Genomic DNA, 26,316 nt, shown 5'->3' with positions numbered 1-26,316 from the left:
AACGAAACATTTATCTCGTAAAGCTTCACACAGTTCAAAATCATAACCGAAGATACATTTTCCTACTTACCACAGGGGGCTTCATGCAAATCATCCACAAAAAGAAGCAGTCCCGGCTGTTTTGTCATGAGGCCCAGAGTAACCTCACGGTTGTTCTTGCAGCTGATGTTAGTCAGAATAGTGCGCAGGTCTCTGGAGCTCAGGAGTGGACTGGCTGGTAGGTTAATGTGTGGCTTGTCAAAACGCAGCAAAGCTTTGCACAGAGTGGTTTTTCCAGAAGCGGGCTCTCCTACGAGCAACACTGGTTGTTTGGCCTCCAACATGAGCTTCAGGAGATAGGCATATCTCCCATACTACATGAATAGATTTAAGACACTTAAAGTTAGTTGGTTAAAATGTTTAAAATGCAGTGAGGACTACATGTACGTTCACTATGCTCACGACAAACCTTGGGAGTGATGGAAGTTGTCAGCAGTGTGTTCTTGATGCATGTCTTGCTATCGATGTTTAAAAAGTGTTCAAACACACTCTCTTCATCAGGAACCACAATTTTGTACCGGCAAGTAAACAGCACCTGACGGGCTAGTAAGTCGAACTGTGGCCGGTGGCTGGAGTACAAACATAAAACACAAGAAGAAAATTGGTGACTGATATTCATTTTGGGGGCTTTTTGTCAAGTTATAAAAAGATTAGAGCAATAACTGAATAAATGTGACTATAAAAGAAGTTCTATAAAGACGGTGATGATCTTACCGAGGATGCAGATGTCCACTAAATCCCCAAATATAAGCCACCAGAAAAAGGTTCCTGGCCATCAGGTCTTGTTTACTGTGGGGATCTGTGTCTGATGTTCTGTGTAGAAGTATATCTGGTGGGAGAATGAATATTAACAAACTTAGGCTACTACTTTCACTAGTCTGTATGTTTACGAGGTTAAACAGTATGTTCATGCATTCTGGTTATACCTCTTTTGTCCTTTTGTGGTATCGGCTCAGCTTTTTCCACCTCCCTCCCAAAATACAGTAGGAGAGCACGTAGGATCCGAACAAATGACGTGATTTCTTGCAGTCCGTACGCGACGCTTCCAAGAGAATCTCCTTCCTTGTGGACTGCGGAGATTAAAGCCTTTTTCCTGAGCAAACTAAGCGTGCTGGAGAAAAGATCTTCAGCCAGACGATTCCACATTTTCAAGGTTCCTTGATCCAGTTTGTCTTCAAACAAGAGGGCATCCAGTTCACTCTTCCACGCAGCCTTCCATAGATCCGTAGCTGTGAGGTTAACAAGGCCGCAACGGGTCACTATAGAGGGACTGGCATCACGTAGGTCAGTGACCTCCATCAGTAGCTTTAGGTGTGATTGGGATGGCAGTGTTTCACCCGATGATAGGCACAGAAATGGGTCCTCAGGACTGCACATTGTACTCAAGTAATCCAACCAGCCCGGCTGCCCAACAGGATTCCCATCCATTACCAGCCATTTCACAGCTGTATGATCGCTATTCTTCTTTTTGTTGCAGATTGTAGAACTTGTCGGTTCACGTCGTTCTGAATCTCTCAGCACCTTTGCAACAGCTCCGTCCTGCCATCCTCTCTTTTCACAGAAGCAGCCAAACACCTCTTCGTGGGACATGGCGTTAGGAAATAAGACCACAGTTTGGACAGAGCTCCAAGTCGAAGCAGGTGTCTGTGGATCTGCCTGTCGGGTATCTCCTTCAGTGATATTGTCATTTTCAAACGGATTTTCCACTGCCTTGGAAACCAGATGATTGAGGGCTCCAGCGAGAACACAGTAACAGGTTGTCTTTCCACTACCTGAGGGGCCCAGAAGCATAACTGCCCGAGAGGATTTCATGGTCTGATAGAGTGTAAGAGCACTGCCAATTAGTTCGGCATCAGAGTGAAACCTTTTCCTTTGCAATTCCTCTGTAACTGCATGTTTCAGTTGAATATTTTCTTCTTCTTCAATGTACTGCTGGAAAAGAGGAAACTGGCAAGCTATAGGGAATGTGTCCTTGAAAACGACGTAGAACTGTGAGGCTTTCTTGTGCTCATAAAGAACAGGTAAGAAGACAGAAAGAATGGCTTTGACGATAGCCGTCTCCTCCATTAATCCCTGGACAATTGACAAGTGAGAACGGCGATACCTGGAAGGCTTTTCAGTTTCTTTTCTATCCTTTTCAACAACTCTGGCATCCACACATTGTGAAAGCGCAAGATCAGCTTGTTCTGCGACCGCACCTTTAGCCTCGACTGAAATTTCTCGTTCCCTTACACTTTGTTGTAAGTGTATTTCAGAGGCGGAGATGATCTTTTGCAAGACAACAAGGTAGCAGCTCTGGTAGTCAGAGAGGAAATCAGGTAGACAGAGAGAATCCTTGGCCAGGTCAATGAAGGCTACCAGACGTCGACTCAAAGACGTGGCCTCTGAGAAACCAATGGAAGTCAGCATTACTTCTGCAATGATCCTGTAATCTGGATGGGTTAACGCAATGGGTCTGGTGGCACATCGCAGACTCTCTGGAACCTCAGACGTATTACCCTTCGATGAGATAAGAATACATCCGTAGCTTAGCCTGGTAGAAACACTTTTACCTGCAAGTACCATGTGGAGTTCTGAATCAAAAAATGTTTTGCAACCTGTGACCCCTCTTGTTAATTTAGAAAAGGATTGGTTGATGTCTACTAGATACTGCCCCACTAATGATAGGACCCCTTGTGTTAGTAAGTCCACAGAGTCCAGCAGAAGCCATGCTCCAGTCTGGAGGGCGCCCAACAGCATTCGCTGAACAACACCAGCTCTCGTGTATGGACAACATTGCAGATCGACAACCTGACGCCCTAACGCTTTCCCTAACTGGACCACAGTCGTTTTCTTTCCAGACATGCAGGGTCCACTCACAAACCCACACCTGTAGCTTGTCAGAGCCAGGAGAATCCCCAGTATCGCCCGATCTGTGGACGAAGTATGCACCATCACCCAATCTTCTGGACCAAAATACTCGTGATCATATTGGAGTCGATGGCCCAAAACCTCCACGTGACATGTTGGATCATCAATGCCCTCCGCACTCCAATCGTCTGAGTTTATATAGTACTTCATCAAACTGAGCCACTCAAAAGACGACTCCAGCACACATTGCACCTCCATGAGTCGAGACAGCTGCTGTGCATGCTTCATCGTTAGTTGCACTAAAGCACGAAGACACATCATTGTATACTTAGAAACCACAGATTCATGTTTAGTCCCTGTGTCTCCATCCCTTATGCAACGGCCAAGGGTTTTCAGTTTAGCAAAGTTGTATGCTTTTATGTTGTTCAACTTCACTGGGTTTGATTCTTGGAAAGCTTGTAGGACAGCCTTGCACCAAACTGTCTCCTCAGCCACCAGCAGACACTGAAGAGGATGTTCAGACAGCAGATCCAGCACAGGTGATACAATCTTCCTCATTTCAAGGTGGAACAGGATGTCTCCAACTTCCTTATCGCATGCCAAATCTGGACAGGATGGTTCAAGCTCGTTTCGCACAATAGCACATTGTTTCATGTGTTGTACCATGGTCAATTTTAGCTGTTTCTCAAAGACAGAAAGCCAAGCCAAGGCATTGAGATTTGGTTCCAAAGGAGACGTAAAGGTAATGTGCTCCTGGAGGCCGCCAAAAGCCCCCAGCACCTTCATCTGTCTGTGGCTTTGAGATGTAGCCCCACAGCTCTTCACACCTCTTACATTAGACGGCGTTTTACAATCAACTTCAAGCCAACGTATCCCTTTAAAGCATTTGCGCACAAAGTGTTGCAGTGTGAAAGGCGTTGGGTGAAAGGAGAGTAGTTGAATCACTTCCCTTTTACTCAAAAACCAGAGTCTTGGAAATTGTTCACAGAGGGTCTCCAGGAGGTCCACCATCTGGTTGGAAATGGCCTCCATTGTAGACAGGCTATCGATTAGAATCTGGCGAAGGCTATCACCGTGGAATCTGTCATTTGTCTTCTTGGAATGAACAAAGTTCAACACATGACGGTCACTTGATACAGAAAGCATAATTTCCTTAAATGTCTCGTCAACTGGTTGGAATCGCTCCAGCTATGAAAAAAAGAGGAAGAAAAAACAAATCTACATTTATCTGACGTATGTATACAAATATACCAGTTTCATAGCAACACAGAGGGGACATACCATATCCACTCTCTGACCACTAAAGCATGTGTCATGGAACATCTTGGTCAGGAAGGCCCACATTTTCTGGTATCTTTCAAATAAAAATAGTAGCTTCCCTGTTAATAAAAGGGAACGCAAAAAAGGCAAATCAACATAAATAACTTTTCTGCACTTTCTTCGGTTAATTTTCTTAATCTTCTTTGTTTCTTATTGTTAAATATATCCACCTTACCGAGATCTTGCAGTGATTGCATCCAGTCTTCCATCTGTGGCCTGAACTCAAAACTGTGTGGGGACGTCATCATGGTGGAAAGAGCCATCAAATCGCTCTCTATGTCAGCAAAGTGTATTTCCAGACCTGAGTGAGAAAATCATAGACTGTATATAAGAGGTGGACGTAGTCATTGTGACGTCACTCATTGGTTTGTGGACTGCCGTTTTGAAGCCTTGAAATCACTGCAGACAGTGAACAGGAAGTGACCATATTTGGACTGAGGAGGAGTGACGTAGAGACGCCGTATACGTCTCTGGTAGAGACCTGTCAATCACTGTGTAGCCCCGCCCCTAAAGCATCCCCTGCTTTATGGTCTGTGTGACTCTAAATGGACCATCATTTACTAAATGAACATCATGCTGTATTGAAGAAGACTTGAAACTAGAGATTGAGACCATAAACTCATGTTTACAATGTTTACTGAGGTAATAAATCAAGAGAGAAGTAGAGTCATTTTCTCATAGACTTCTATACAACCAGAGGAGTCGCCCCCTGGTGGACACTAGAGAGAATGCAGCTTTAACACATGAAGCAGTGACTTCACTCGGCAGAACCAGAGGTTGCCGCATGGAGTCAACGCAAAGCGACTTGTTAGAAGAATGTTGCTTGTACATATTTTCCTCTAGCGATGGAGCCTGCTTACTCATCTAAATTGTTAATTTGCTAGTTTGTTATTCAGTCTCACCGATGATGATGATTGATCTTGCATCGTTGAAGGAGTGTTGTCGGGCAGTTTGGAGATTTGAGGCTGTGCCCTCCTTAGGCTTCTCCGTCTCCGTTAAGCCATGTTGTGGCTCTCCAGTCTGCCAAACAGGCAGAGAGAATTCATCCAGCTGGAAGATTCTGACTTTCCATCCCTGTCGAAGCTTCTGGAAGGTCTGCTCCATGTTGCACTCCACCTGTGCATCCCTGCATACCTGCAAAATGAATCAAGTAACAGTGTTAGTGGCCTATCAGGATAGACTGTTGTTTACTGAGCCTGTTTTCAACAACAGGTATACTGTATATATTATTTCCTGTCATAATGTTACACATAATGCCCAATGTGTAACATCTATCCTGCTCTCACCTTGGTGATAAGTTTCTGGTCAAGTTGTTGAGACATCAGTTGAGCAACAGTCACCTTCGTCTCTGGGACATACAGCTGACCCATGTCTGTCAGATGGAATGCATTTTGATTATTTTAGATATGCTGTGGTTAGATGAAAGTGTTCCAATCAATGTGTCCTCGTATGATATCCTGCAAAAAGTTATTTCCCATTTTTTGTTTTCCGACAAATGTTCGGCAACACCAGCGATCAGTGGGCCTGCAGTGAAGGAACTATTTCGGCTATGAAACAATTGTAGTTTATGTTACGCAACTTACATATGTGGCATTAGAAGCGCAAGTTATGTAACGAAAGTAAGGTAACATAAGTCAACGTTGACTTCTGGTTTCACACGAGACATTAACAGCGGTCTCCTCGGTGAAAGTCATACGTTTGTTTGGGCCGTCCTCCCTACGCAAACTTTGTCCTTCTTTATTCTACATCTGATGTCCTTAGAGGCAACCCTGCACGTCCTGGCTCACAATTACGAGGGTTGTATAAATACTCTTTGTATAAGAAGTGGACATAGTCGCAGTGACGTCACCCATTGGTTTACGGACTGGCGGTTTGAGGCCTCGAGTCCGGCATTTTGGTCGTAGAGACGTAGAGACGCCGTATACGTCTCTGGTAGAGACCTGTCAATCACTGTGTAGCCCCGCCCCTAAAGCATCCCCTGCTTTATGGTCTGTTTGACTCTAAATGGACCATCATTTACTAAATGAACATCATGCTGTATTGAAGAAGACTTGAAACTAGAGATTGAGACCATAAACTCATGTTTACAATGTTTACTGAGGTAATAAATCAAGAGAGAAGTAGAGTCATTTTCTCATAGACTTCTATACAACCAGAGGAGTCGCCCCCTGGTGGACACTAGAGAGAATGCAGGTTTTAAGACACTTCAGAACCAGAGGTTTCCACCTCGTTATATTAGATTAAGAGTGCATTAGTTATCACAGGTATTAGTAAAAAGACTAATTGAGAACAACCTGGTTACAATACGGGCAAAGAGTCTGACCTTCGAAAATGGCTTTCCAGTGTCTGTGTTTGAGTGTCGGGCTCTGCAGCTTAGCCAAGACAGCAACCTGACAGCTGAAGCTTTCCAGGACTCCTAAAGCCTCCTGCAGCACTGCATCATGGGTAGGTATGATACTTGTTAGAGATAGAGCTTGCTCCTTCCACTTGGAAATATTCCCTTGAGCTTGTGACACCACAACCTGACAGATAAAATAAATAGAGAGTTGTTGTTCTCACATCGACTTATAAGCTTAGCATCTCTGTTTGTTTTTTAAGAGATGGCCTGTGCTGCCCAAAGAGTTCTCTCCAAAGAAAAAGAAGAGAGATCAAATTCAAGATCTAGTAAACAGATATGAGTTCATATAAATACTGATTTCCTTGCCAAAGATATTTCACCACCTTGTCAATAAGAGAGAGGTTGACTTGACTTGTTACCTCACTGAACAGCAGCTGTTTCCATTCGTCCATCCATGTTGTGTACTCAGCTGTCAGCTCCCACAACTCAAAGCGGGCTTTGACCGTCTGAGCGTCTGTTGTCAAAACGGTCAAATCCATCGGACGTTCTAATGGGAGGCAATGAAATATAACGGTCTCGTGAGATTGGGATTCTTGTAAATACTTCAACTGAATATTCCATGCTTGTTATAAGACCACAATGGGTAAGGCCGTTTTCTTTTTTTTATTCCGTCTAGCAGTGGTCAAAGCTTAAAGTACAAGTTAAAAAAGATCCTTTTCTGGAAATCGTGTACATGCGTAATCGATCTCACCGTGTAGGTTTTGACAGTCGTTACTAAGTTGTTCCAGCTTTGCAATGAGAACGTGCACATGTATACACACGTGGTTCAGTTCGGACACCATGTCTTTTGCGTTCTGGGTCGGGTCGAGGAAGGGTCCAGATGTCGCTTTAGAGACCAAACCTTTAAGGTCACGGGCCAAAAGTGAGAACATCGTCTCCAACGCGTTAGCCGCTGAGGGAAGACGGCTGCACACGACGCTTTCTGCTTGATTCAAGACGGAAATAAAGCAATTCCACGCGGCCAGCATCTAAATATAAAACAGAGAAGCACACACACTGTAGTGGAGGAAAGGAATGGTGGTGGTCAAACCACTGAAACGTTGCAGGAAATGTGGTCAATAAGGAGCATCGGTTTCTCCTTTATGCTCGCAAACCTTTTCTTCCAAAGTCACCTCCTGCTCAGTCATCTTCCTGCAGCTCATGCAAACCGCGTCCTGGAGGGAGTGAATGTAGTCCAAACGTTTCTGCGTGTCGGACAACGATTTCTTACACTCCCTCACCTGAAATGATGAGACACATTTAGCATTTAGCATGGTTTAAATTGGTGATGGGCAATAAAATGTATGTCCCGGCTCTTTGGCCCAAAAACTATGTAACTTCCATTTTGTTGATTCTAGTTTTTAACTTGAACTTGAAGACGAAAAAGCCAGTTTGTGAGTTTCAGGTCACTTAGAACATTAAAGAATGGGAGGGGGAAATTATCTTTATGTCTTGCTGAAAAGTGCATAAACAGTGATGTGTGCAGTAGAGTTGGTCTGATCTGATGTCAGTTGGGTGAAATCTCATGATGCTGCGGAGTAATAAAACCCTCTTTGGGTTTTCTACATATAAACGCCAGCAGGGAAAGCTCTCGATAACTCGCACTACACCGGTGTTGTGGTGTCTGCTGCACCAGAAGGGGTACGGTTCAGTAAAACAACACCGAGCCACAAACTCCCACTGTGACGAATTGAAACCACATTTGGAACGTTTTTTTTAACAACAAAGCCTTTAATGCACTTTGCATCGCCCGAATCGTTCTCGGATGATGGAATCTAAATTCAGAACACTCTGACAAGACAAAGCACTTGGGATGAATAATTCAATGAAAGAATGTTAAAGTGAATGTGTGACCAAAAGAGAAGATCTGAGTCTTCCATCTAAAAGTGTAAAAGTCAAACTGGGACGAGACTTCTTATGAGACCTTTGGGCTGTTTATATCTTCTGCATAATTATTTATCTTTACGTTCTATGTTTCTCTTCTTTTGAGGCTTTTATTTCTCGTGCAGGTCTATGAGGAGGTTCTTCACCGTGAGTGCGTATGTTGAGAGGTCGTGTAAGTCTCGGGGGTCCGTCTGCAGTTCAGCAGCAGCCTTCTCCAGGTCGGCTGTGAGGCTCTCAGAGAGCAGCTTCATCTGCTCAGCTAGCAGCTCCTTCACTTCCTCCTCTACGAGCCTCAGCTGTTGTCCTTTTTAAAAAGAAACACACAGACAAAAGTAATCTCTCACACTTTACTCTTTTGAAAACAGGAATCTGTATTCAGAGTGCAACGTACCTAGACTTTGCTTCGTGCGGGTGCACTGGATGATGAACAGCTGGTTGGAGGTGGAGATTGACGAGGGAACTGTGTGGATCCTCTGGGTCCAGTGGCGCACCTTCTTCAGGAGCTCGTCGTGCAGCGAAGCGGGCCGACCCTTCATGGACTCCAAAGAGGATCGACTCCATTGGCTGACGAACACATGGACGTCCCCCAGCCACGAGTAGCTGTCACACAGCTGCTGGACCTCCAGTTCAGCTTCCTGTGCAGAGAACAGTGAGGTGTGAACATCATTTACTGTCGATTATGCATCAACCGCTCTCTAGCATTTGATTTGAGCAAAAAGGTCTCGCCTGCATGATCCCCGCCTGCTCTTTCTCCACTTGTTGCGCGACATCGTTGGTGCTGATCTGCCACTGCAGCTGTGTCTTGAGGAGCTGGTAGTAGCAGCCCTGCAGCCTGTCGCCCTGCAGCCTGTCGCCCTGCAGCCTGTCGCCCTGCAGCGACAGCGGGGTCGGTTTAGGCGGCAGCAGCAGCCGGCGAGCCGACGGGTCTCTGGGCAAACAGCAAGACATGGTGCGCCCGGTCGCTCCGTCGTTGTTCTTATTCTCTAATTAAAAACACATCAAAAACAAACGCATGCACACGGCGACAGGGAGGACAAGTTTTACATCAATACTGTAGGTTTTTGGGGTCAACGGACGCTCAAATCTGCTGAAGAAGGTGGTCGTACCTGTAATATTAGGACGTTCCATACAACGGAGGTCAGAGGTCAAATCCTGAGATGAAGCAGAGGTGAAGAAACTGTCGCTGACGTCCAGGAAGAATCCACAAGAGTCACACATCTACCGGAGAGGAACGTCACGGTGCGACATTACAACGACCCGGTGACCAGGATCACAGGTACTCTGTGCAGTGGTGGAGTGTGTTGTGTACTACCTGGATCAGAGACTCGCCGACAGTCAGCAGAGCTTCACTCACAGCTTCTTGGAACAGAAGCGTCGGTGGATCCACCGTCAGAAGGCCGTCGGTCCCGAAACACAGCTCGGTGTGGAAGAGACAGCGCTGCTGAGGCTCCGGCCTCTGATCACAAACAAACAACGAGAGCCTTTCATTCACCCGCTCACCGTCACACAGCGCTGCTCCTCCAATTCACACGGTTACCATTCAGGACGGCAATATTTCTCAGTTGTGTGTTTGTATTTATGAAGGAAATCTTCACATCTTCATCCTCCTAAATGACTGACTAGCAGAGTTCAATAAGATTTAGAGGAACCAGATTATGGGATGGCTTCCCCCCCCTAACAAAAACACCTGACTATAGAATGTTTCACCACGCGGTGAAAGAAATGTGATTGTTTTATGTCTTCATGTGTTCATGTCGTTCTTGTTTTAGCTGTTGTATTCTATTTATAGCTGTTTCACTCATGAGGACGTGGAGCATTGTTATTGTTTAAGAGTTAATGCAGATAAACCAAGACCAACAATATCATATAAGATATCATATAATATCATATAAGATATCATATAATATCATATAATAGTAATATCTCAAGTCCATGCTGACTCTCACTCGACAGTCACATTTTCTTTTTCTTTTGTTGTTTGTAATGAATTGTTGTTGTTATCATATTTCATATCTTGTAAAAACATCTTGTCAATCATATGCTTCGTAGTCGTATCTTATGCATATTCATGTGTTGTCTTATTATTGTTATTGCGGTGGAGGTTTGCCTCTTCCTGCTCTGAGATATTATATTATATATGATATTCATCTCTGTTATGTTTGTTTACTTTTATTTAATTCTTTAAATTGTGGGAAATGAATAAAGTATGAAGTGCTCTCCCGTCACCTTCACCACGTCGCTGAGGAAACGTGCGACGTGTTGTCGGACGACGGTGACGAGAGTCTGAAGAGTCATTCGATCGACGAGAGCGGCGAAGCGGCCGAGTTTGTGCAGGACGCCGTCGGACCGGCTCGTCTGGTTCTTCAGCTGCTGCAGGTGATCCAGCCGGAGCCGGATCGGCTCCTCGCAGCCCGCTGCTGGTTTTCTAGCACGTTCCAGGTGCAGCTGCAGCTCCTGGTGAGCCCGGTAGCTGTCCTCTCTCACCTGCAGGTCAAACACGAGCTCCACAGCTGAGTAAGAGATGTTCTGCTACACCTGCTACTCTAGTATTTATGTATTTCATTGTGTATCATTGGGCTGTACACTGGTGTACTACAGTGTACAGTGTACTGATAATATTAGGCCTCTAAATGGTAATTACAATAAAAAAAATTGCTCTCTATCGAACTCATTTTACATCGAGCTGGAAAATGAAATGTTGATTAATGTTCTCTGGTGAATAAAATAATAATAAATAATAAATAATAAATAAATAATAATAAATAATAAATAATAAATAATAAATAATAAATAATAAATAAATAAATAAATAATAATACATAAATAATAAATAAATGATACAAATTATTAAAAATTTAAATTTAAATTAAATACATGAAATCAATCAATAGAAACTGAGTAGTCATCTCCAGGAATGGACAGGATTTCAGTCTTCACGCTTCCCTTGAATCCTTTGAGTCTGTTCTTGTTTAAATGAAGTTGTACCGTGTTCAGGATGGCAGCGCGATGATGTGACAACTTCTCCAACGTCTGCATGAACCTCTGCTCGGTGGTCATCAGCGCGTTCTTCAACTCCAGCAGAGTGAAGGTTTGAGACTCGTCCTGAGGAGGCCGGTGTGTCTCCTTCACTTCTTCAATCAGCCTGAAAGATCAAAGCATCGCTGATGATAGGCTCAACACGTGTCCCATCACAGCTACACACAGGTACACACAGGTACACACAGCTACACACAGGTACACACAGCTACACACAGGTACACACAGCTACACACAGCTACACACAGGTACACACAGGTACACAACAGCTACACAACAGCTACACACAGGTACACACAGGTACACACAGGTACACACAGCTACACACAGGTACACACAGCTACACACAGGTACACACAGGTACACACAGCTACACACAGGTACACACAGGTACACACAGCTACACACAGGTACACACAGGTACACACAGGTACACACAGCTACACACAGGTACACACAGGTACACACAGCTACACACAGGTACACACAGGTACACACAGGTACACACAGATACACACAGGTACACACAGGTACACACAGGTACACACAGATACACACAGCTACACACAGATACACACAGGTACACACAGGTACACACAGATACACACAGGTACACACAGGTACACACAGGTACACACAGGTACACACAGCTACACAAGGAACTGGTCCTGCAGCATGAGACTCACCTGGTGAACACAAAAAGAGCTTTTCTGAACCGAGGAACAGACAGAAGCAGCACGTCTTGCAGAGCCTGACACTTGCGCTGAAAGAGGATCTTGTGCACATTTCTTTGCCACCTGCATAAAAACACACAAAACATAAAAACACACAAAACATAAAAACACACAAAACATAAAAACACACAAAACATAAAAACACACAAAACATAAAAACACACAAAACATAAAAACACACAAAACATAAAAACACACAAAACATAAAAACACACAAAACATAAAAACACACAAAACATAAAAACACACAAAACATAAAAACACACAAAACATAAAAACACACAAAACATAAAAACACACAAAACATAAAAACATACAAAACATAAAAACACACAAAACATAAAAACACACAAAACATAAAAACACACAAAACATAAAAACACCAATCAGAGAGAGAACGAAGATTTAACTAAACACAAGTAGAGATCAGCTCCAGAGCAACGATTCATCTGCTCATCGATTACCGTCAATTCATTCATTAATCAGCAACTATTTTGATCATGAAATCTTTGCACTCTTGTTTAGTTAGTTATTATTGTATTTCATTGTATGTATTGTGCATTTTTATATTTAGTATTTGTACTCTTTGTATTGCTGTATCTGCAGCATTGCAGATCAATAAAGTAACTCCATCTCATTGAACCAAACAGCTCAGGTGTGAGTGTAGAAGATGAGCCACAGATGAGTGAAGATAAGGTTGGAGCAGCTAAAGCTCTGCTGTCTGCTGACCTGGTGAAAGCCTTCCGCAGTCTGAAGTCCCTGAAAAAGGGAATTTCCTGCAACGCGTTCCACGCCACCGCCTCTCTGGACCACTGAGCCAGACTGACGAGTCCACCGGGACCCTCGTGGGTCACATGTAGAACCGTAGAGGGAGAGAACACGTAGTGCTCAGGACCGGCTTCGCTGGAGTCCACCACCAGCAGGTCGTAGGGTCTGGAAGTAGAGAGGAGACGTTCATTCATGGAGTCATTGAGTCTGACGGTAAAGGGAGAGACGACCTCATCACAGCTCACCTGGAGGAGTCGGCCTCCACTTCTTTCAGGTAATGAAGCTTAAAGTCTCGCGGGTCTCTGTGGGACAGGATGTGAACCAGCTCCACGCCGGTGAGAGGAACGCTCGTCCTGTTTCCCTCACGAGTCACTTTCACTGGTTCACCGTTCTCTGTGAGGCTGAAACAACAAGAAAGTCACGAGGAGGAGATAGTCTGGGGAGGAAATGTTGACCGATGAGTCCCATAATATATATATTTATATATATTTATATGAATATAACTGAGATAACAGCATCATGTCCAGCAGTGTGTCCTCGTCATGTGTGATTACAGCGTTCTGTCATCCAAGAACGTGGTGAACGAGTCTTAAACCTTAAACGTTATAAATAAATAAATACTCTTCATTAAAACACACACACAACACGAGACCCTCGTCTTCTTTTCAATTCAATTATTTCATAAGCATATTTAAAATAAAGAGGATAAAGGATCGTTTGAGCTAAATGACGATTACGTTAATAATTAAACTCCATCGTGGTAAAAAATAATTTAAAAAAGACATCAGATGATCAAATAATGACGTACAAAAAACTAGACAGACAAAAATAACATAAGAAGAAGGATTGGTAATATATATATGTATATATATATATATATATATATATATATATATATATATATATATATATATATATATATATATATATATATATATATATATATATATATATATATATATATATATATGTATGTATGTATTTAAATAAATCACTAGACTAGACTAGATCAGGTTTACCTCTGTGCCGGCAACTCGTCGGCGGTCCCGATGGGGACGTCGGCCCCTAAAGCTGAGGCCCTGAGTCGGGGTCCTTCGCTCCATGTTGTGGATCTCCCGGGTCTACCGGGTCCCACTGGGGCCACCAGACGAGGGAGGAGCTCCACCGCTGGTCCTGCAGAGGAGGAGGAGGAGGAGGAGGACACGTTCCTGAAGAGAGGACCGAACAGAGAGCCGCTCACAGAGTGACACCCGTCCGACCACAGAGGCGGTAAAGTCACCCTCACGGGGGAGGAGCGGGTCTTTCTCTGGACCTTGGATCCAGACCTGAGGAGGTCTTCTCTGCAGGTCTGAGACGCTCCAGCCTGGGACGTTTTATCAGAAGTAACAGCGGACATGCTGCTGATCTCTCTCTCAGTATATATACATATCTATATACATGTATATCTATACGTGTATATCTCTAGATGTATGAATACCATCAGCAGGTTCAGGCACCACAAAGCTCCGCCCTTCTCTTCTACATCAGGACTTTACTCTGGACCTTCTGGGACAGAAAGAGAAAGAAGTTCACTTTAAGGAGCAGAAATCATCCCCACGAAGCAACTACACACTGTGAACTACACACTGAACTACACACTGTGAACTACACACTGTGAACTACACACTGTGAACTACACACTGTGAACTACACACTGAACTACACACTGTGAACCACACACTGAACTACACACTGTGAACTACACACTGAACTACACACTGTGAACTACACACTGTGAACTACACACTGTGAACTACACACTGAACTACACACTGTGAACCACACACTGTGAACCACACACTGAACTACACACTGTGAACTACACACTGAACTACACACTGTGAACCACACACTGAACTACACACTGTGAACTACACACTGAACTACACACTGTGAACCACACACTGTGAACCACACACTGAACTACACACTGTGAACTACACACTGAACTACACACTGTGAACTACACACTGTGAACTACACACTGAACTACACACTGTGAACCACACACTGAACTACACACTGTGAACTACACACTGTGAACTACACACTGAACTACACACTGTGAACTACACACTGTGAACTACACACTGAACTACACACTGTGAACTACACACTGTGAACTACACACTGAACTACACACTGTGAACTACACACTGTGAACTACACACTGAACTACACACTGTGAACCACACACTGTGAACTACACACTGAACTACACACTGTGAACTACACACTGAACTACACACTGTGAACTACACACTGTGAACTACACACTGTGAACTACACACTGTGAACTACACACTGTGAACCACACACTGAACTACACACTGTGAACTACACACTGTGAACTACACACTGTGAACTACACACTGAACTACACACTGTGAACCACACACTGTGAACCACACACTGTGAACTACACACTGTGAACTACACACTGAACTACACACTGTGAACTACACACTGAACTACACACTGTGAACTACACACTGTGAACTACACACTGTGAACTACACACTGAACTACACACTGTGAACCACACACTGTGAACTACACACTGTGAACCACACACTGTGAACTACACACTGAACCACACACTGTGAACTACACACTGAACTACACACTGTGAACCACACACTGTGAACCACACACTGTGAACTACACACTGTGAACCACACACTGTGAACCACACACTGTGAACCACACACTGTGAACCACACACTGTGAACTACACACTGTGAACTACACACTGAACCACACACTGTGAACTACACACTGTGAACCACACACTGTGAACTCCACACTGAACTACACACTGTGAACCACACACTGTGAACTACACACTGTGAACTACACACTGTGAACCACACACTGTGAACTACACACTGAACTACACACTGTGAACCACACACTGTGAACTACACACTGTGAACTACACACTGAACTACACACTGTGAACTACACACTGAACTACACACTGTGAACTACACACTGTGAACTACACACTGAACTACACACTGTGAACTACACACTGTGAACTACACACTGTGAACTACACACTGAACTACACACTGTGAACCACACACTGTGAACTACACACTGTGAACTACACACTGAACTACACACTGTGAGATGAGATGTACATTAATATCAGCAAAGTCTCTCTACTGCAATACAAACATAATATTAAACATAGTATTACACATAGTATTAAACATAATATTAAACATAGTATTACACATAGTATTACACATAGTATTACACATAGTATTACAGAGGGAGGAGCAGAATGGGGTTAATATGTAAGAAAATATCAGTTTAACGGCATAAAACGAGCATAAAACGCCTAAATGAGCATTATGTATATTATATATATTATATATATTATATATATTATGTATATTATATATATTATATATATTATGTATATTATATATATTATATATATTATGTATATTATATATATTATATATTATGTATATTATATATATTATATATATTATATATATTATATATATTATGTATATTATATATATTATATATATTATGTATATTATATATATTATATATATTATGTATATTATGTATATTATACTTCTGCTTTATCTCTTTTATAAAGCCTTTATGAGTTAATGAGTATTTATTCACGTTAACACTGAAGTAACTCATGACACTCTGTTACCTCATGAAACCTTCATTCTGATTTCACTTTATTAATGTTCAGAGTGAAACACGTCACAGTTCAGCTCAGAGATCAGAGCTGAACTCCGCACAGCAGGAGAGGAAACTAACGTAGTTTAACGTAGTAAAGTTTAACTTGGTAAAGTTTAACGTAGTAAAGTTTAACTTAGTAAAGTTTAACTTACCTGCAGCAGCAGCAGCAGCAGCTGAGTTGTGTACGTCACCACGGGGACCGCCGGTTGCGCCGGTAACGAACCGTGACGGGCGGTTGCCACGGTAACGCAAAGTGACCTCAGTTTTTAACTGTGAAGCTGCTGAAATAATAATAATATAATAACATAACCTTTAATTTAATTTAACGAGGCATCACTGTGTATGTGGCTTAATTAAAAAATATTAATATTATTATCATTATTATTATTATTATATAAGAATAATAATATATAATAATAATAATAAAAATAATATTATATAATAATAATGATAATGATAATAAGCTTTAGTTCAGTCGGACTCACTCAGAGGAGGAACAGCGTCTTCATCATAACAACATGTTTGGATTCTCATCTTGTTTTGAGATATTTTAAACTAGAATATTTCATAAGCATTATGAATCACTATTGTTTGGTTAACTGGTTTGTTTAAAGTTCGTCTTTTTTTAAATGTTATTTATTACGTTGCTTTAAACTTTCTGCTGCTTTTTTAAAGTCTGATATTTATTTATTAATGTTTTTTTATGAGGGAAACTTTTACGCTGCCGCCTTAGTACAAATCAAAAGTATTATTATTATAAATATGGTTAAATAAATAAATACAATAAAAATAAAAAAAGACAGCAGATGATAAAATAATGAAATTTAAGGACAAAAAGAACAAAACAGAGACAGTTAAAAATAAAATAGAAATAAGAATTGGTAATATATATCAATATATCATAGATATATATATTTATATATCATAGATATATACATATATCATAGATATATGTATATATCATAGATATATAAATATATCTATGATATATAAAGAAAAACATTAAATATAAGCCACATTAAATAAACAGGTTGCAATCTGTGGTTTAAAAATGTTCCGTATTTCCATAATAATAATCATTAATAATATGAATCCATCATTTTAAAGCATATAATAAGGAGATAATTGTGTGTATTTAAACGCAGCAGCAGAAGATCTGAGAGCTCATGAAGGTGATGAAATGAGTTGCTGCAGTGACATCATTAGTTTCCTGCTGTGAGCAATCTGTAACTTATGAATCCTCATAAATGTGTCTTAAATAATTAACCCTCCGCTGACCTGTAACGAGTTTAAAACTGGATTCTGACCTCTTCACACGAGGTTCAGCGTGTAAACGTACCCATCAGGAAGTCCAGGACCACCAGGTCCATGAAGTCCACCAGGCGGGTGCCTTTATCGTAGGGGGGGGTCTTCATCACCGTGGAGCAGTAGTCTGGTTCTGACTCCCACCTGAAACATGCAGACGTCATTCACTCTCTTCATCACCTGAAACATGCAGACGTCACTCACTCTCTTCATCACCTGAAACATGCAGACGTCATTCACTCTCTTCATCACCTGAAACAGACGTCATTCACTCTCTTCATCACCTGAAACAGACGTCATTCACTCTCTTCATCACCTGAAACAGACGTCACTCACTCTCTTCATCACCTGAAACATGCAGACGTCATTCACTCTCTTCATCACCTGAAACAGACGTCATTCACTCTCTTCATCACCTGAAACAGACGTCATTCACTCTCTTCATCACCTGAAACAGACGTCATTCACTCTCTTCATCACCTGAAACAGACGTCACTCACTCTCTTCATCACCTGAAACAGACGTCACTCACTCTCTTCATCACCTGAAACAGACGTCATTCACTCTCTTCATCACCTGAAACAGACGTCACTCACTCTCTTCATCACCTGAAACAGACGTCACTCACTCTCTTCATCACCTGAAACAGACGTCATTCACTCTCTTCATCACCTGAAACAGACGTCATTCACTCTCTTCATCACCTGAAACAGACGTCACTCACTCTCTTCATCACCTGAAACATGCAGACGTCATTCACTCTCTTCATCACCTGAAACATGCAGACGTCACTCACTCTCTTCATCACCTGAAACAGACGTCATTCACTCTCTTCATCACCTGAAACAGACGTCACTCACTCTCTTCATCACCTGAAACAGACGTCACTCACTCTCTTCATCACCTGAAACAGACGTCATTCACTCTCTTCATCACCTGAAACAGACGTCATTCACTCTCTTCATCACCTGAAACAGACGTCACTCACTCTCTTCATCACCTGAAACAGACGTCATTCACTCTCTTCATCACCTGAAACAGACGTCATTCACTCTCTTCATCACCTGAAACAGACGTCACTCACTCTCTTCATCACCTGAAACAGACGTCATTCACTCTCTTCATCACCTGAAACAGACGTCATTCACTCTCTTCATCACCTGAAACATGCAGACGTCACTCACTCTCTTCATCACCTGAAACAGACGTCATTCACTCTCTTCATCACCTGAAACAGACATCACTCACTCTCTTCATCACCTGAAACAGACGTCACTCACTCTCTTCATCACCTGAAACATGCAGACGTCATTCACTCTCTTCATCACCTGAAACAGACGTCACTCACTCTCTTCATCACCTGAAACATGCAGACGTCATTCACTCTCTTCATCACCTGAAACAGACGTCACTCACTCTCTTCATCACCTGAAACATGCAGACGTCATTCACTCTCTTCATCACCTGAAACAGACGTCACTCACTCTCTTCATCACCTGAAACATGCGACTCGCCACAATAAACCAAAATACTTCTCACATCAGCCTCACCGTGTTTCCTCCACTGGGGAGCTTCTGTGTGTTCTCGTTTATTTAGCACGAGATGATGTTTCAGGTTGAAATGAGTGCGTTACTTCTGGTTTCACATGAACTGTGTTTGTCACATCACATCCTCGAAACAATATTTGTGATCCGTCAAATACAAACAAAAGAAAAACACGATCCCTCCAAATAATCATTCAGCTTTCTTGTTTTTGAATGAAACAGAAACTGAGAGTTGTGTCGGGTGTCTTTGGAGAGAAGGTAGATGAGGCTGAAACTGTTTTAATACAGCGTTGGATTAAACTGATATTGACTCTTTGAGGTTTCTGAAGTCCGTCTAAAGCAGCACATCGCTCTGACTGACTGTGAAGAAGAAGCTCACACAACCTCACCAATCATCGTATAGTTATAATAATCTAAACGTCCCTTTAAGGCCTCCTTTGTTGTGCTGTAAAGAAATGTTTCTGCTAAATCTGCCCGCGCGTGCAGTTTATTAAAGAAACAGGAATAAGTGATGCTTCGTTAACGCAGCACAGCAGCTGCAGCACGTTTCACTTCGTCTGAAACACTAAACTACAAACGGAACGAATAACATTGAGGAGCATTTTCTATACTTACCGCTTTCACAATACTGTGTTAAAGTACAGTTGTCTGTTTGTTTGTTTCTCTCCCATATTTTATTGTACATTTTAATATGTTTCTATTTTTAAACGATGTCTTGTTCATTGTTCATTGTTCATTGTTCATTGTTGTGCACCAGGTCAGATTCCTTGTATGTGTGACGCACTCGGCAATAAACGGTTCTGATTGATTATTATTATGATTATTATGTCTCATATTTGGGTTATTTACGTGCATTAACATTAAGAGCATCAGTAACGTTGTCACACTGACTCACGTCGCCAGCTTGACCCGGCTGTAGGAGCGTCTCCACGGGGACCTCCAGGTCCGGCGGGACTCCAGGGACAGATCGGGCAGCATGACGGCCAGAGAGACCTCCAGGATCCTGGGGCGGCCGCACACAGCGTGCTCCGTGGAGCAGTAGTAGGAACACCTGCCGTAGAAACACACGTTGCCCACTAGGGGGAGCCAGAGAGGTGCAGGAGACAGGAGAGAGAGAGAGAGAGAGAGAGAGGAGACAGGAGAGAGAGAGGAGACAGGAGAGAGAGAGAGAGGAGACAAGTGAGAGAGAGAGTAGACAACAAAAAGGTAGAAGTTGTGGTTGGTGATGACCAGAGAGCATCTTGATCAGACTGTGGGTGAATCCTGGAGGATGGTGTGATCGGTACCAGGCGAGGGGAAGAAGGTCTGGGCCAGTTTACGGTCGGTAGTGACGTCTTTGATCTCCTGGACCACATCCACCAGCCTCCCCACCACCGGCGGGATCCTCCTGAAACCCAAAACCCTGCAGAAGACGGCGTGAACACGAGAAGAAGAAGAAGAAGAAAAAAAGCACCAACGTGTCCAGTGTCATGCGCTTGCGTACCTGTCGAGGTGAAACGCAGCGATCTCTGCGTTGTGTCTCTCAAAGTCTGAGAAGTAATAGAGGTTGTAGCTGGTTTCTTCGTCTCTCTCCTGCCTGTCGGGGAGAAGCACAGACGACAACATCACGACATGACATAACTTATACTACAAACGCACAGATACAGAAAGCTCACCGTACAAGAATACCATGAATACGATCACGTCATCAGCATAGAGAGAAACTTTCTCTGACTTCAGCTGGACAGACAGTAAAAGCATAAACGTGATGAAAACTAAGACGTGGACGGAGGGAACTGATCTCAGAGGAAGATGGAGGTCATTCCAATGTCTTTATAAATAATATTATGAGATATTATGTAAAGATATAATGTTACAAAGCCATTTAACTGCTTTGTTTGTATTGTCATTGCTTGTATTAAGTGCTTTTGAGTACCTTTTAAAGCGCTACACAAAGTAAATGCATTATTATTATAATACATTTTATATAATAATAATTATTAGTAGTATTAGTATTATTATTATTGTTGATATTAGTATTATTATTATTGGTATTCTCTTTTTCTAACTACATTAACTATAGATGTATATTAGTGAAGCCTCTTTGACTTCAGTACTTCCTGTGTTGAACTCACTTCATGGGCTTCATCAACGCTCGTCCATAGTTAGGAAACGACATCACCAGCTTCAGCTGAGTCCCTCCAGACTTCTGCACTGAAACACACCGAGTACGCAGTGAGCACACACACACACACACACACACACACACACACACACACACACACACACACACACACACACACACACACACACAGATGAAATACGAGGCCTTGTGCTTTCATATTACAGTTAGTTGAGGTCAAGTGACGGTTCAACCACATGCCATCCCAAATAACACAAACGTCTCCCGGCTTATATTCACGCTGCTGCTTGTTAAATCAAGGCTGAGTCTCTTTGAATGACGATACAACACGAAGAAAACACATCCTCAATGTCATTCCCTCAGGGTTTTCATTCTATTAAAATAAATAGTAATACAGTTATTCATCTTGACGTGACCTTTATGCATGTTATCTACGTGTGGTATTATCGCTGCACTATGTTGATCATTAATCATTATCCAGAAGATGTCATTTCTCTGAACCAAAGTCCAGATTCTAACCACTAAACCTTAAAAGCACATTTTCCACCAGAGTGTCCTCCTAAACCACAATGTCCCCACATGGACTGTCAGAGGTCCAGTTAAACCCAAACTGAGACGAGCGGAACATAAACGCACCGACAGTGAAGAGATTCGTGAGGAGGAACATTTTCTACGTGGCTCATATTGTTGTCAATCCATCCTCTGCTGAGCCTCCATACTTCAAAGCTTCGCTGTAGTTTTTTATTTCAGGAGAACTTCAAAGAAATCCACATCTGAAAGTCCAACCCTAACACCTCAGGAGTCACACAATCACAACAACCCTCCTCTTTATTTTCTCTTCTATTTGCTGAAGCCAACCCCGCTGTCAGGTTTGGTTCTGAGGGTAAAATAATGAAGATAGATCGACTGCTTTTGAAGACTCCATGTTGTTCTTGTGTCGGCTGCAGTCCTACAGAAGTCTCTCATACATCATCTATTCAAGATGAGTCAACTTCTCCTTCTGTCCTCTACGTGAAAGACATCTCGCCTTTGAACGTCTGACACCTCCAGTGTGTTAATGGAGTCAGACTCTGTGCTGCTGGTTGTCTGAACACAGTCTCACAGCCATTTGTGAAATAGGTTTCATGTACGGCAACACGAGCTGTCTGTTTGTTTTGTGTCGCTCAGAACAACTTGTTTTTCAGGACGATGTGAAAAACGAAAGTTAGGTTTAGACAACAACACCAACAGTTAGGTTGAGACAACAACACCAACAGTTAGGTTGAGACAACAACACCAACAGTTAGGTTGAGACAACAACACCAACAGTTAGGTTGAGACAACAACACCAACAGTTAGGTTGAGACAACAACACCAACAGTTAGGTTTAGACAACTAAACCAACAGTTAGGTTGAGACAACAACACCAACAGTTAGGTTGAGACAACAACACCAACAGTTAGGTTGAGACAACAACACCAACAGTTAGGTTTAGACAACTAAACCAACAGTTAGGTTGAGACAACAACACCAACAGTTAGGTTGAGACAACAACACCAACAGTTAGGTTGAGACAACTAAACCAACAGTTAGGTTGAGACAACAACACCAACAGTTAGTTTTAGACAACAACACCAACAGTTAGGTTTAGACAACTAAACCAACAGTTAGGTTGAGACAACAACACCAACAGTTAGGTTTAGACAACTAAACCAACAGTTAGGTTGAGACAACAGCACCAACAGTTAGGTTGAGACAACAACACCAACAGTTAGGTTTAGACAACTAAACCAACAGTTAGGTTGAGACAACAACACCAACAGTTAGGTTGAGACAACAACACCAACAGTTAGGTTGAGACAACAACACCAACAGTTAGTTTTAGACAACAACACCAACAGTTTGTTGGACCTCTTCTCCGCCACCAAATTCCTGGTGTGTGTACAACACACTGTGTTCAGTGCTGTGAACACAGTGTGTTGGATCTAACCTGTTGAACTCTACAGCAAACACAGACTTGCATCACCCAGCTGAAGTTTTGTGTCACACCTGCGCTGACGATGCGATGCGTGGCGAGCTGCTGGATCAGCGGCTCCATGTTGGGGTCACGATGGGGGTACAGCTGCCAGCGGGAGATTCCCAGGTGGAAGCGCAGCCAAGGAGGCTGGCTGTTGCTGCTGCTGTTCCACTGGACGTCCTCGTAGGCCTCCTGGCTCGCGCTCAGCCTGCAAAGTAGAGTATTTTTATAACAGTAACAGTTTTTTTGCTATTTCTAGCTGCTATTTCAGGTTCTTGACAACCGTGACGGGAATGTTGTGACGTTTTACAGATAATGGAAAAATACTACTGTTTGTGGCAGCTTTAATATAAACTGTAGATGGCTGCAGAGATTACAGTATGAATCATGCTGAGGAGGAAAATCCCATGAAAAAATACAAAGAGTTCTTCGGGCGCCGCCGCTCATATTTCTTATTGTGTGGCGCCCATTTGTTTCGACATTGTCCTACATTGATTTGATACAGTATACTTTATTGTCTCTGCAGGGACATTTTTGTTGGAGCTCAGTGTCACTCTTGGGCTGTAAGTGGTCCTATTTATTGTGACGTCTCTCATTGGTTTGTGGTCCAATGTTTTAAAGCCTTGAATTCTGCGTTTTGCCCGTCGCCATCTTGTTTTTTTTTTAAACCAGTGAACAGGAAGTGAGGACTGAGGAGGAGTGACGTAGAGACGCCGTATACGTCTCTGGTAGAGACCTGTCAATCACCGCGCAGCCCCGCCCCTAAAGCATCCCCTGCTTTATGGTCTGTGTGACTCTAAATGGACCATCATTTACTAAATGAACATCATGCTGTATTGAAGAAGACTTGAAACTAGAGATTGAGACCATAAACTCATGTTTACAATGTTTACTGAGGTAATAAATCAAGAGAGAAGTAGAGTCATTTTCTCATAGACTTCTATACAACCAGAGGAGTCGCCCCCTGGTGGACACTAGAGAGAATGCAGCTTTAACACATGAAGCTCTGACTTCACTCTTCAGAACCAGAGGTTGCCGCCTGGTCTTGACTGAAAGATGCTTAAATACTAGTATGTTTTATTCATTGTGAGAAATCACTGACCACATGTTGGAGCTCCTCTCGCTGGCCTTGACCTTCGGTTTCACTTTCATCAGCCAGTCCTCCTCTGGGATGGGAGCGCCAGGCGCGTTGTACAGAGGATGGTCAAACAGCGCCTCCAGCTTCGACCGCCCCGACTCCTCTGCCTCAGCTCGGTCGTCTCCCGACGCCGACACGTCGTCGGAGACACGACTCTCGATGATCGGAGGCGGCTCAGTGAGAGCGCGGATCCCCACGGAGGCGTAGTCGAGGTGAGCCCGGTCCGTGAGGGTCCCGGGGGGGTCACAGGTCTGCTGGTAAACCGGCAGAGAGACAAACACCAGGAGGAGGTGGAGGAAAATGGTGACGGAGGCCAAGGACAGACAGATCGTCCTGGAGCGACAGCGCGGCATTCGCCACATCATCCTCCTGAGAGGATGGTCAGCGGAGGTGAAGATCAGAAGAGAAGAACGAGTATATGAGAAAAGACCACATGATGCAGAGCGGTAAAAACAAATGAAAATAACAGCATCGAGCCAAAGCTAGTGAAGACGTTCAGGAAGCTTTTAACTCACACAATCCTTCTCACAAAGAAGCACAAACTTACGCTGCAGCGTCTTCCTGTTCTTAACACGAATAAAAGCTGCCGGTCACTCTGCTGCTGTTTCCCAGAGGAATGAAACAGGACTCAGGTCCAGAACCCAGTTCACCCAGTTGTTTGTGAGTTTCTCAGCTGCCAGGTCAAAGTGATCCCGACACGGATCAATGTGTTTGCTCGCTCTTTCTCTGCCAGTTTATTTGACCTTTGACCTTTGTAAAAGTCTATTTTTAGGATGCTTCTAAAGATCCAAGAACTAGAACTGTTCTACAGAACTTACATGTGAATGTGTACTAGAAGCTAAACAGGAAGTGCCAACGTGCGCGTGATGCAGGTTAAAGAATTAAAGAATGTTCTGTTCTGCTAAATCTCTCAATGTTTTTGTGCTAATTATTTGAATCCAAATCTTACACTGTGAAAAAAGCGACGTCATTTATAAGTCACGTTGTTTCTATATTTAGGAAACAACAAGAACCAGGACGCCAAACTCCTACGAAGGCGGCACACATCAGATCCACTCTCTCTCTGCTTATACCTTTCACAATAAAAGCCCTGGACAAATAACATTGTCAGGCGAGTGTTTTTGTATTTCCGTGTTGTTGATGCGTTGCGTTCCTCTGCGTGTAAATAACTCGACACATGTAAGTGGCTCTTCCCCAACACTGATAATAATAATTAGAATTAGAAATTAGAAATAGAATAATTAGTTTTTGTCTTTTGTCACTAAAGGTTGAACTGTTTCATTTAATTATTATTATTAGAATCGCTGAGAGAAACAGGAAACGTGTCTGTGAGACCAATACAAGTAAAACAAAGAGGAAAGCATTAAGATGCATCCTATAATATACTACATGTGCATAAATCATCTGCAGCCTGTTGAGAGGCCAGAGACGTTTCATATTACGTGTG

General features: G+C 42.8%; 2 protein-coding genes across 2 annotated transcripts in view; both read right to left on the bottom strand.

Annotated features, from left to right (window-relative positions):
* Nucleotides 1-14,404, bottom strand: part of dnhd1 (dynein heavy chain domain 1) — a gene marked incomplete at both ends in the record, with an annotated part of 30,109 nt that extends 15,705 nt beyond the window's left edge. Inside the window, 23 exons of the mRNA XM_079159745.1 lie at nucleotides 71-353; nucleotides 449-608; nucleotides 754-868; nucleotides 966-4,077; nucleotides 4,171-4,268; nucleotides 4,385-4,510; nucleotides 5,112-5,343; nucleotides 5,496-5,581; nucleotides 6,533-6,731; nucleotides 6,967-7,094; nucleotides 7,299-7,575; nucleotides 7,702-7,827; nucleotides 8,617-8,774; nucleotides 8,862-9,105; nucleotides 9,197-9,453; nucleotides 9,577-9,688; nucleotides 9,783-9,926; nucleotides 10,697-10,954; nucleotides 11,456-11,612; nucleotides 12,193-12,303; nucleotides 12,970-13,173; nucleotides 13,254-13,409; nucleotides 14,028-14,404. Coding sequence (XP_079015871.1) covers nucleotides 71-353; nucleotides 449-608; nucleotides 754-868; nucleotides 966-4,077; nucleotides 4,171-4,268; nucleotides 4,385-4,510; nucleotides 5,112-5,343; nucleotides 5,496-5,581; nucleotides 6,533-6,731; nucleotides 6,967-7,094; nucleotides 7,299-7,575; nucleotides 7,702-7,827; nucleotides 8,617-8,774; nucleotides 8,862-9,105; nucleotides 9,197-9,453; nucleotides 9,577-9,688; nucleotides 9,783-9,926; nucleotides 10,697-10,954; nucleotides 11,456-11,612; nucleotides 12,193-12,303; nucleotides 12,970-13,173; nucleotides 13,254-13,409; nucleotides 14,028-14,404 — 7,120 coding nt within the window. The remainder of the gene's footprint in view (nucleotides 1-70; nucleotides 354-448; nucleotides 609-753; nucleotides 869-965; nucleotides 4,078-4,170; nucleotides 4,269-4,384; nucleotides 4,511-5,111; nucleotides 5,344-5,495; nucleotides 5,582-6,532; nucleotides 6,732-6,966; nucleotides 7,095-7,298; nucleotides 7,576-7,701; nucleotides 7,828-8,616; nucleotides 8,775-8,861; nucleotides 9,106-9,196; nucleotides 9,454-9,576; nucleotides 9,689-9,782; nucleotides 9,927-10,696; nucleotides 10,955-11,455; nucleotides 11,613-12,192; nucleotides 12,304-12,969; nucleotides 13,174-13,253; nucleotides 13,410-14,027) is intronic.
* The window catches only part of LOC306696203 (extracellular serine/threonine protein kinase FAM20C-like), a gene marked incomplete at both ends in the record, with an annotated part of 43,434 nt that extends 18,200 nt beyond the window's left edge, over nucleotides 1-25,234 (bottom strand). Inside the window, 7 exons of the mRNA XM_079159756.1 lie at nucleotides 18,104-18,213; nucleotides 20,509-20,689; nucleotides 20,900-21,015; nucleotides 21,097-21,189; nucleotides 21,728-21,806; nucleotides 23,764-23,939; nucleotides 24,834-25,234. Of these exons, the coding sequence (XP_079015882.1) occupies nucleotides 18,104-18,213; nucleotides 20,509-20,689; nucleotides 20,900-21,015; nucleotides 21,097-21,189; nucleotides 21,728-21,806; nucleotides 23,764-23,939; nucleotides 24,834-25,234 (1,156 nt within the window). The remainder of the gene's footprint in view (nucleotides 1-18,103; nucleotides 18,214-20,508; nucleotides 20,690-20,899; nucleotides 21,016-21,096; nucleotides 21,190-21,727; nucleotides 21,807-23,763; nucleotides 23,940-24,833) is intronic.
* Nucleotides 25,235-26,316: the final 1,082 nt, after the last annotated feature.

The sequence above is a fragment of the Pholis gunnellus genome (assembly GCF_910591455.1).
Source record: "Pholis gunnellus genome assembly, chromosome: 5".
NCBI lineage: Eukaryota > Metazoa > Chordata > Actinopteri > Perciformes > Pholidae > Pholis > Pholis gunnellus.
The sequence above is the reverse complement of the archived record's forward strand: the minus strand, read 5'-3'. Positions and strand labels throughout refer to the sequence as shown.